The sequence below is a fragment of the Neoarius graeffei genome, chromosome 14 (assembly GCF_027579695.1).
Source record: "Neoarius graeffei isolate fNeoGra1 chromosome 14, fNeoGra1.pri, whole genome shotgun sequence".
NCBI classification, from domain to species: Eukaryota; Metazoa; Chordata; class Actinopteri; order Siluriformes; family Ariidae; genus Neoarius; species Neoarius graeffei.
In genome coordinates, this window is record NC_083582.1 from 50909784 (window position 1) to 50922395 (window position 12612).

The window sequence follows — 12612 nt, forward strand, 5'->3', positions numbered from 1 at the left end:
CCTGAATATACCCTAATTTCATAAACAAATGACAATTTAATCATTACTGTTTTACATCAGTTGTGATCATTTTACATGTAGCGTACAACTGTTATGATTTCCACATGGACAACCGCTTTTTTTAATAGTTAGTAGAGTTGTCTGGAAATTGAAAATGTCTATTATTTTATTTGTCTCCTATGTTCGTTACGATTCTTCCACTCTCAGGTGAAAAGTCACAGTTAATGGGGGAAAAAAAAAAAGATTATATCCCAAATTGACCACTCTTAACTCATTCCCTACGGCAAGCCACTGACAGCGGCTCGGCGAATTTTCCCATTTCCTACGGAAAGCCGGTACTATCGGCTTTGGTGACGTCATACGGAATTCCCTCGGAAACTCCCATAATAAAGCAGTACACGTGAATTTGACCAATCAGAGCTGTAGAGGACTGCACATAGACCACATTTGGATATTATAATTAGCGGGAAACCCGCGTAGGGAAGGTTTATTATAGACCCCTTCACAGTAAACGTCATTCATACGTAAGCGGAAATTGCGTGCGCAGCCTGGACCCAAAAAAGACTCAGCGATGCCTAGTTGTTGTGTTGTCGGGTGTCAGAATCGTAGCAGTGATGGGGTTAAAATGTACAGAATTCCAGCAGGATCTCACCCATTCCAAAAAAATCGCCGACGTCTATGGCTACAAGCCATCAAACGTGTAGACTGGGATGAAAGCACTATCAAAAATGCGCGGGTTTGCAGCGCCCACTTCATCACAGGTAAGATCAGGCTATTTATTAAATCTTTCTTTTTTTTATTCTTTCTAGTCTTTGTTTATTGATGTAGCAAAATACTTTGGTAACGTTTGTCTGATTAGCTGGGTCATAGTTACACAATGTAATGAATATTGTTAGCATGTTAGCTTAGCTTTGCATGCAATTTTGTTTGTAGGAGAGGTCTCGCTTGACTCAAGCAGTCCAGATTTTGTGCCATCATTATTTGCGTATGCCGAAAATAACAATTTTAAAGCAAGGATGGAAAGGTAAAATTGTGTGCCCTCACTCTAAATGCCAACTTACGTTGACTGCTCTAACCTAGCTCCCGCCCCGTTCAGTTTCGTTTCTGGTCTCTGCCTCTCGCTTTTTACGCAGCTCTGATTTCTCTTAGCTGCACTCTTTACACTATCATTCCTTTCATGCCATTACCTCCTGCAAATTGCTGTTTAGTGTTGGTATTTGCTGTTGTAGCTAAAGCCACATTGCCATCACATCACTGGCATAATTTGATTAAAACAAAATGAATATGAATGTCCCATTGTTAATCAAGTTGTACATGCCCACACATAACATAATCATATGTGTCTAAAGACTTGTAGGCACGAAGTTTTTCGTGGGTGTACACTGAAGTCTTGTCAATAAGGTACGAGTATATATCTGGCCATTGTATACCAGGGAACTTACTAACATCGTCCGTCCACTCTTTAATTAAATACGGATCCGGTAGGCGATGTCCACGTGTTAGAGTTAACTTATTTATGTAGCATTCTCGATCTTGTAACGACAATTGTTTGGCATAATCTGACAGCTCATAATGCCGGTCAATGGGCAGTGCCATTGTTTCTGGGTCCAGGCTGCGCGCGCATCCTGGCAACGGTCGGTTTGTTTACAAACATGCAAAGGGGTCTATAGCAGGGATAGACTGCTATAATATTATTATAGTATTATAATATTATAATATAATATTATGACTGATGCTTGTGAAACCTACCTACTTCAGAATTATACAAAAATAATTCCATATATAGAAAGGATAGGTTTCAAGGACTCGGTAAATGTATACTTTTCTACCTCTAAAATAATTTGTTATGGAGATAGAGAACTGAATGTACCTATTAAATTCGTGATTTTCACAAAAAGTATTCCGTCAAAACGTGACTGAAAAAAATTGAAGTATTTCATAAGGAATGAGTTAAATATATATTACACTATATTGTTAAGTTATACGTAGAGGATATTAACATGGTCTTGCGAAGATATGAAGTTTATCTTCAAGTGGTGAATGTATATTTCACGAGTGAGCAAAGTGAACGAGTGAAAATATTTTGCAACACGAGAAGATAAACTTCATATCTTCACACCACCGTGTAATGCTCTTTTTATTATAAGGATACAGCCACAAAAAATATGCAAGTTAATCAAAAGAATTTTAATTTTGAACCAGTTCACCATTTTGACAGTGTGTGTCCGTCAGTGTGAAAACACTGGGAGTGACGTCACCAGAGTGAAATATCGGGAATTATTATACATACAGGACACTTTTTCGATGGAATAAAACGTGTATTCTATTCCCTTCTAGCAGGTTTCATTCATTTGGTTTGATGGCATGCAATACTGTTAGCATACCGCTTATCCTACGTGTATTACGTCACTCTACCCAATGGAGAATGAGCGTTGAATATGGTTTATGATATTGCATGGTTGTCAAGACAACATGACGTCACACGTCAGAGCCGATGTGAATATTCAGTGAGAAAGTTTTCCGCTGCGCATGTGCAGAAGCATTACGCCCGCAGTAAACTGTCGCAGTGAATTGAAAATGCCATAAGATACGTATTGCACGTAAAACTTCCGCCCAAGTGAGTGACCGACAATTTGCAAACAAACATGGCCGCCAGTGTGACTCGTCTTTGACTCGTTCAGGATCATGCTAGCCGAATGGAATATATCTGATATACCACTCAACACCAGCCAATATTATTTAAATATCACACTCAGATCTGCGATGCATTTTGTATGAAAAATGGGAGTTTTTCAACACGAGAACATAAACTTCATATCTTCAAGCCAATGTGTGATTTTCTTTATTATATAGATACATTTACAATCAAAAAGTACCAAAATTTATCAAAAATAATTCATCGATTTCAAGAGTGACACACTGAAAAACGTGTCACGGTTGTGGCTGTCGATTTCCCAGTAAAACACTCATCTCTATGTAATATATGAAAATATACCCCGTCCATAAACATTTAATTTAAACCCAAAACTAAATTTGTAAACAATTTTGATTTGTAAGTAACGAGTGTAATTTTGTACATTATCTGCAAAGAGTCAAATTCATCCACAGGAACACTCACTGAGCTCAACCAAATTTCCTCATCGATATCTGCAAAACGAGTGAGTGCTTAAAGTGCCATTCCACCATTGGATGTATTCTTTGGCATAAAATACAATATATTTTGACAACATATATAAATAGTATCACTAGATAGAGAAATCTTTTAGCTTCAAAATGATATATCAAACATAATTTTTTGACAACGACAAGTATATTAATTTTGCGACCAAAGTCACCTACCCTTTTAATTTCCGCACGTGATGTCATCGGCAGGTTCCCCTTCTTGTGTACCACGTGACGTGTGACGTGGCACATATTATCAGCAATGGCGGATAGAACGCGATAAAAATAATACCAATAAATCTAGCTAATGCCAATAAATCTAGCTACCTGAAAGATTAACTCAAAATTTTTCGCAATTTTTTTGTCCCCCATATACGAGGAGAAATGACTCTCTCACTTTGGGGTTTTCCTGGTCTAAAAATAGACCGACACGTGGTACACAAGAAGGGGAACCTGCCGATGACATCACGTTTCACTACCGCGCGGAAATTAAAAGGGTAGGTGACTTTGGTCGCAAAATTAATATACTTGTCGTTGTCAAAAAATTATGTTTGATATATCATTTTGAAGCTAAAAGATTTCTCTGTCTAGTCATGTTGTCATAAAATATATTGTATTTTATGCCAAAGAATACATCCAATGGTGGAATGGCACTTTAAGACTACACAACAAGCTGGGGAAACCTGATAGGTTGCCAAGTTCTGCTAAGAACAGTTTGTGTCTTAAAGGTAGTTCTCAAAAAGATGTGACATTTTTACTTTATTAATCTAAAAGTCAATTCGGTCAAAATTCACTCATCAATCATCAGAATGCTTACAAAAACTACTTTTGAGCATCAGAGAAATGGGAGCAAAAATGTACACAACTTGCCAAGATTCCATTCTAAGGATTAAAACAGAGAAGGTAATAGATAGTTCATACCAATATCATACGCCAGGAAGTCAGCAGAGAAGCACTTCGCACCATTGCTTAGGGACGTATCATTATGGGTGTTTCCTCCAAAGATGAGCAGAGTTCCTCCCAGCAGCACTGCCGAGTGGAGGTAGCGTGGGTAACCACTCTCCTTCAGAATCGTCCTAAACAAACGGGCATAAAGCCTCAGGAAACACTAAACTATACGAAGTCATAGTATAGTATGTGTTCAGTCTGTTCTCAAAGCTGGAGTCGAATGCTAAGGAGGACATTTAGATTCATCTAAACCTTCACTTTGAAAAACTGTATGCTCTTAATGTATAACGGCACATACTGAATGTGCAGGGTGTTTCAAAAAAAATTGGCATTACTTGAGATGTAAATATCCCAGAAACTACATAGTCTAGGCAAATGAAACTGAACACGCTTAATGTTGAGCAATATAAGATTTATTCCTCAAAATCTGAATGAGAAATTCAAAAGGTATGTAGAGTCCATGAACAATTTCACAAATTGTCGATATTCGCGCCACCTGAGACACAGACACACACGGACAGCCTTCCTCTTTTAACTTTTTGTGCCGTGTCCAAATCTGCATTGCAGTTGGAGCATTTTTAGAGAATTCTCCCATAAATGCACGCTGCACAGTCTTGTTCGACTGTGTTCGAGCATACTCTAATACAGTGATTCCCAACCGCTGTGCCGCGGCACATTAGTGTGCCATGAGAGATCATCAGGTGTACCGTGGGAAATTATCCAATTTCACTTAATTGTTCCGAAAATTATTATTTCATCTCATCTCATTATCTGTAGCCGTTTTATCCTGTTCTACAGGGTCGCAGGCAAGCTGGAGCCTATCCCAGCTGACTACGGGCGAAAGGCGGGGTACACCCTGGACAAGTCGCCAGGTCATCACAGGGCTGACACATAGACACAGACAACCATTCACACTCACATTCACACCTACGGTCAATTTAGAGTCACCAGTTAACCTAACCTGCATGTCTTTGGACTGTGGGGGAAACCGGAGCACCCGGAGGAAACCCACGCGGACACGGGGAGAACATGCAAACTCCACACAGAAAGGCCCTCGCCGGCCACGGGGCTCGAACCCGGACCTTCTTGCTGTGAGGTGACAGCGCTAACCACTACACCACTGTGCCGCCATGGATAAATATTTGAAAAGAAAAAGTACACAATCCAAACTAGGTCCTGGAGAAAATTCTGACCCAGATGAAGGTCCTAGTATGAGTAGAGGTCAGAAGAAAGCAAAAAAGGTGATTTTCACAACCTATCTATGAAAGCTGGGTTTTTCAAGCATGACTGCTATAAAAACTAAAAAAGGAGAGAGACTCAGAGCTGCTGAGGAAGATCTTCGTGTGTGTCTTTCTTCAATTCCTGCGAGTATATCAGCATTGTGTTCAACTAAACAGGCTCAGGTTTCACACTGAGTAAGTAAATTGTGAGTAAATTGAGACCATTATATTATTATATATACTTTTTGTTTGGTGGTGTGCCGTGGGATTTTTCAAATGTGAAATATGTGCCGTGGCTCAAGAAAGGTTGGGAACCACTGTTCTAATACACAAAACGCCTTTTCTTTTTCAGTGAATGGCATTTTTATACCTAAAAAGATAAACAAAAAAAACCCAAAAAACATTAAACATAAAATTTTTACCTGTTTCCACACATGCTGTTAAAACTTAAGGTCAACTGAACAAGAAATGGAAAAGTTATTAGATTGTGAAATGATATCAAATTTTTTGAAACACCCTGTACTATAAATGCTATTTAGTTAGAAACAGATACACCAATATCCTCATTGTCCAGGTCCTGACTGATTACACATTCAAAACTTCAGTTTTGGCTTATTACCTCACCTGGGACGGAGTCCACCAGGCAGCGAGATCCACTATGTCATTGTGCTGTAAGAATCTAAGAGTGTAACAATCGCGCACTGCGCCTACACATACACGTGTTCTGATTAAAATGGCTGGTGAGTGTATACAATTCGGTTCACCATTCGAAATAAATGGACTAGACTAAAGAAATCGCTTTCAGACATGTTTATGCTTATTACAGAGGGAAAGCGTGTTCCACTGAGCTCTAGCGCCGGCCTTTTCCGGGAAATAAGAGTTTGGGTCATGGCGACAGCGTGTGTATGTCAGCCTCGGTTCGGAGATTTCAGTTTCGAAAACTGTAAGAGATAAGAGTTGAATAATATAAAGTACAGACACTTGGTATATTTTACTTCTGTGATTTTTGAAATTGTTCATTTTTGGATTACGCTTCAATTTTGTGGATACCGCCTCATCGAATAAATATATACAGGTAGTCGTCAACTTACAACTGCATTTGGTGACGACTGACCGGTCGTAAACTGATCTGGTCGTAAGTGGGCCTATGTTAAATGAACGTAAGTATATTGTGATGTGTAATGATATTGTAATCATCTTAAAGTCTTATTTTATCAACATTTTCTTATTTCATTACCTTGGCTCATTATTTGGTTTAAGTCAAACACTGCATACTCAGGGGTGAAAGTAACTTTTATTTCTTGCCGGTATATTATTTTGAGCCATAGTGCCGAAAAATACACCTAATTATTTATTATTGTCTACTTATCAAGCATTCACTAGGACTTCTTATCACTCAGTAGTACTAGTATAGTACTTTTTTATCACACTATCACTCTTTCATCCACCTGTATCAGTTTTTGATTATAAATAAATTGCAAACACATCATTTCAACAACACAATCGTTTTAATTACATTTTTTTTAGCTGAACAGTTGAAAACTAACTTTTCATTTTGGACATTGGACACAGAACAGTGTAACAGAACAGAAAAGTGAAAGTTACTTTGATTACCAGCTGCGCATGTTATAGCACAAGATCTGGTTAAGCCGTACGCGCGTTGTAGCTCGCTTGTTGTTTGTCCAGCGAAACACTGCACACATAATAGAAGAGGCTGGATGCAGTGTTGCCAGATTGGGCGGTTTTAAGTGCATTTTGGCGGGTTTTGAACATATTTTGAGCTGGAAACCGTCAGCAGTATCTGGCAACACTGGCTGGATGCCGGGAGCTGGGGCAGAAACTGTCGTACGCTCAGCTAGCTCAGCTGGGAAACACTTGCCAGTCATAACCAGACGGTCATAAAGTCGATCGGTCGTAAGTCGCATAGGTCGTAAGTCGACGACTACCTGTATGCTATATTTACTATATAGACATGGTATCAGAAAACAATTTTATTTATAAGCAGTCGCCACATGTACTCATAGAGTACCTTTTTTTTTTGCGATATCTTCCTTCATGGCGGCACGGTGGTGTAGTGGTTAGCGCTGTCGCCTCACAGCAAGAAGGTCCTGGGTTCGAGCCCCGTGGCCGGCGAGGGCCTTTCTGTGTGGAGTTTGCATGTTCTCCCCGTGTCCGCGTGGGTTTCCTCCGGGTGCTCCGGTTTCCCCCACAGTCCAAAGACATGCAGGTTAGGTTAACTGGTGACTCTAAATTGACCGTAGGTGTGAATGTGAGTGTGAATGATTGTCTGTGTCTATGTGTCAGCCCTGTGATGACCTGGCGACTTGTCCAGGGTGTACCCCGCCTTTCGCCCGTAGTCAGCTGGGATAGGCTCCAGCTTGCCTGCGACCCTGTAGAACAGGATAAAGCGGCTACAGATAATGGGATGAGATCTTCCTTCATATTCATTACAAGTGCTACCGGATGAGGCTTGTTTTGCCTGGCAACACTTGTTTTATTCTTTTAGCCGAGTTGAGAATTCATGTTAAACCTAAGCCAGGGAACTTGTAATTCAAAAAGCCTTGTCTTTACCACATTGTAAAAAAAAAAGTAAAGCCAAAATGTCCTGACAAACTTTGTTAAACATTTGTATATAAATAGTGTATAAAGTGTTTTTAACTATAGAAATTTTCACAAAGCAGCTTTACAGAAATCCAGATATAAATTTTCAATCTGGCTGTGGTGTTTTTTGATGAAAGTAAAACATGACTATGTTTTATTTCCCTCTCATCATACTTTATAAACTTTGGTTATCTTAAAGATAACAGATAATTGAGAAATTAAATGTAAAGCGTTCCAAAAGCTGGCTGAAATAACTGACACCTCAATAATAATAATAATAATAACCAAAAATACTAAACTATTAGAAAAGACATATGTTCATGCATGTGCGTGTTCAAGGACACTTACCAGATGCGAGTGTGCACTTCATAACGGTACAGGTCATCTACAAGGCTATACTTATTAGCAGGCAGGGACTTGTAGCCTCCGTGGACGTACACACTCTTGCTGCCGCTGTCATACACACTGCTGTGGCCGTAGCCCCCCTGAACTGTGGCTCCTCTCGTCTCGGGAACCAACCAGGTGTTTGTTTCTGTGGTCAGAGTGAATATGCCATGATAATTCTGGTTATAATAATAATAATAATAATAATAATAATACAACCCCGATTCCAAAAAAGTTGGGACAAAGTACAAATTGTAAATAAAAACGGAATGCAATAATTTACAAATCTCAAAAACTGATATTGTATTCACAATAGAACATAGACAACATATCAAATGTCGAAAGTGAGACATTTTGAAATTTCATGCCAAATATTGGCTCATTTGAAATTTCATGACAGCAACACATCTCAAAAAAGTTGGGACAGGGCAATAAGAGGCTGGAAAAGTTAAAGGTACAAAAAAGGAACAGCTGGAAGACCAACTCATTAGATCAATAGGCAATAGGTCATTAACATGACTGGGTATAAAAAGAGCATCTTGGAGTGGCAGCGGCTCTCAGAAGTAAAGATGGGAAGAGGATCACCAATCCCCCTAATTCTGCACCGACAAATAGTGGAGCAATATCAGAAAGGAGTTTGACAGTGTAAAATTGCAAAGAGTTTGAACATATCATCATCTACAGTGCATAATATCATCAAAAGATTCAGAGAATCTGGAAGGATCTCTGTGCGTAAGGGTCAAGGCCGGAAAACCATACTGGGTGCCCGTGATCTTCGGGCCCTTAGACGGCACTGCATCACATATAGGCATGCTTCTGTATTGGAAATCACAAAATGGGCTCAGGAATCTTTCCAGAGAACATTATCTGTGAACACAATTCACCGTGCCATCCGCCGTTGCCAGCTAAAACTCTATAGTTCAAAGAAGAAGCCGTATCTAAACATGATCCAGAAGCGCAGACGTCTTCTCTGGGCCAAGGCTCATTTAAAATGGACTGTGGCAAAGTGGAAAACTGTTCTGTGGTCAGACGAATAAAAATTTGAAGTTCTTTATGGAAATCAGGGACGCCGTGTCATTCGGACTAAAGAGGAGAAGGACGACCCAAGTTGTTATCAGCGCTCAGTTCAGAAGCCTGCATCTCTGATGGTATGGGGTTGCATTAGTGCGTGTGGCATGGGCAGCTTACACATCTGGAAAGACACCATCAATGCTGAAAGGTATATCCAGGTTCTAGAGCAACATATGCTCCCATCCAGACGACGTCTCTTTCAGGGAAGACCTTGCATTTTCCAACATGACAATGCCAAACCACATACTGCATCAGTTACAGCATCATGGCTGCGTAGAAGAAGGGTCCGGGTACTGAACTGGCCAGCCTGCAGTCCAGATCTTTCACCCATAGAAAACATTTGGCGCATCATAAAACGGAAGATACGACAAAAAAGACCTAAGACAGTTGAGCAACTAGAATCCTACATTAGACAAGAATGGGTTAACATTCCTATCCCTAAACTTGAGCAACTTGTCTCCTCAGTCCCCAGATGTTTACAGACTGTTGTAAAGAGAAAAGGGGATGTCTCACAGTGGGAAACATGGCCTTGCCCCAACTTTTTTGAGATGTGTTGTTGTCATGAAATTTAAAATCACCTAATTTTTCTCTTTAAATGATACATTTTCTCAGTTTAAACATTTGATATGTCATCTGTGTTCTATTCTGAATAAAATATGGAATTTTGAAACTTCCACATCATTGCATTCCGTTTTTATTTACAATTTGTACTTTGTCCCAACTTTTTTGTAATCGGGGTTGTAATAGATTCTAAGCTACTATGTATTTGAGCTTGTTTAGTAACAAAGAGCTAGTTTGTTTACGGCATTATAGCATAAGTTGGTTTCGAAAGAAAAAGAAATACTGAACTCTCATCTGATTCACAGAGCACATTAAATCATACACAAAGAAAGAATTATCTTGAAAAACCCAAATAATGACTCAAGTGACAAAACACACAAGACCAGTGATTTCTGATACAAGGGTTATTCAGCTAAAATTTGTAAAAGTCCATTTCCATAACATTCCATCTAACGCTACTGAATGGGAACATCATCAGTTACCTTTTAATGTTTCATCATTACTGATTAGCTCATGACTATGAATAACAGACGAGGCTTTATTTAATGAAGGGAGATTAAAGTATAGTTCTGTGTCAAATCACCTTTAAACATTCATTTCATCAGGTTTTTTTTCAAACAAGCCAAGTGGTTAGTTTGCTGGTCAGACCATTTAATTAGTTAATAAACAAACAAACAAATAAAAAGTTGCCATCTGTGAAGTGACAATACGTCTAACCACCTTCCCAACCAATATCCATCCATCATCTCTAGCCGCTTTATCCTGTTCTACAGGGTCGCAGGCAAGCTGGAGCCTATCCCAGCTGACTACGGGCGAAAGGCGGGGTACACCCTGGACAAGTCGCCAGGTCATCACAGGGCTGACACATAGACACAGACAACCATTCACACTCACATTCACACCTACGGTCAATTTAGAGTCACCAGTTAACCTAACCTGCATGTCTTTGGACTGTGGGGGAAACCGGAGCACCCGGAGGAAACCCACGCGGACACGGGGAGAACATGCAAACTCCACACAGAAAGGCCCTCGACGGCCACGGGGCTCGAACCCGGACCTTCTTGCTGTGAGGCGACAGTGCTAACCACTACACCACCGCGCCGCCCTCCCAACCAATATTTTCCACAAAAATATATCCACGTTTTTAATTTATAAAAAGACCTAAACTATAAGAATTCAATTATGAGAAAAGTAAACTGAGAATTAAAACATAAGTGACAAACAGAAACTCCATCATCGGTGGATCTGGTTTGATAGTACACTGACGGAAAGGTACCCAACAGTACTTTTCCATGTCATTGCAACTTTAATGTGTAGCTTTTACCTGGAAAGGTGCGCGTAGTCTTCCTTCTATTCGTTTTTTAAGTAAAGCTTTACAAGGATTACTTGTACCTTAAATTATTTTCAAAGGGATACTATATTCACATTTCCAGATGATAGATGTACCCTTGATAGTACCATGTGACGGACAAGGAAAAGTACAGTTCGGTGTCTTTATTGAGTGCCCATGGAGCTACAGTACCATCTACTGCGCCTGTGATGTAACTGCACTTTAATCCTCACTGAACTCCAGACCATGCAACTCATTCAACCAACCGGATCATGTTTGGTCATGAACTCCAGCCCACCTTCTCGGCTATTGAACTTCATGTCAGTCACACACTCACTGATGTTGTACTCCTGCACGTTGCTGATGTAGCTGTAGATGGAGGAGTAGCCGAAGATGACCAACATGACCACGTCTCCCGTGTCCAGTTCGGCTATGTGTGCAGAATGACCCTCCACTGCGTAGACCTGACCATGAGCTGGTGTGCTTGGAGACTGCTGAGCCCATGTTTTACTCTGCATATTAAACACCCACAATTCGTCTGTTACGTTGCCTGAGCCCATCTCCAGCTTTCCCCCGAACATGTAGAGTTTATCCTGCAGTGATGAAGAAAGAGAGGACTGTGATACACGCAAGAATAAAACACTACAGTGTTAACGGTTCGTCTCTGATCAAAGCTGTTTACAAAGGATGTAAAAGAAACTTCTTAATTATGAGAGCTAACAAGGGCTGAATTCAGCAACAAAAAAAGAAAAGAAAGGAAAAAAGCCTTTAAAACTGTTAGTTCAGACTGTTACAGCGTGTGAAAGCTGCTTTTCAAACCCAGTCTCTGGATGCAATCTCTGATCTAACTTAACCTTCATCCTACCAAGTGGGGTCCATCTGGACCCCGCACCTATATGTTTGTTTGCCATTTTAAAAATATGTGATATACTGCCTCACCGTTTTATGAATTTGTTGGAATTTATGTCTTAATTAAAACACTAAAGCACCGGAAGATCAGCTTTTTGCATTGTGAAGGTATAATTAATTTGTTACTGGGGTCCAACCGGACCCCAGAGTAAAGTTTATCTGTCTTTCATTTTATAATTGAATAGCACACTGAAAGTTAACTTCTTTTATTTCTTTTATGTTCCATAATGAAACTACCAAGGCATTCCTTCTTGGGGTCCGTGTGGACCCCACTGCTGCAATAAGCACAGGCTGCAAAACAAAAGCCCTAAATTATTTTACAATTACTTTTTTGTTTTAAATTCTGTAAGAAAAGACCTAAGTTGTAATCCAGAATATTTTACAGCTGCATGAGCTGCAAAAATCATGTATATAATGCCAATTTTT

General features: G+C 39.8%; 1 protein-coding gene across 2 annotated transcripts in view; it reads right to left on the reverse strand.

The window, feature by feature from the left end:
• The window catches only part of atrnl1b (attractin-like 1b), a 336438-nt gene that overhangs the window by 205079 nt on the left and 118747 nt on the right, over nucleotides 1-12612 (reverse strand). For both annotated transcript variants that reach the window (XM_060939921.1, XM_060939920.1), the window contains exons 9-11: nucleotides 11615-11870; nucleotides 8280-8463; nucleotides 4084-4238 (exon numbers count right to left, since the gene is read on the reverse strand). In XM_060939921.1, coding sequence (XP_060795904.1) covers nucleotides 4084-4238; nucleotides 8280-8463; nucleotides 11615-11870 — 595 coding nt within the window. The remainder of the gene's footprint in view (nucleotides 1-4083; nucleotides 4239-8279; nucleotides 8464-11614; nucleotides 11871-12612) is intronic.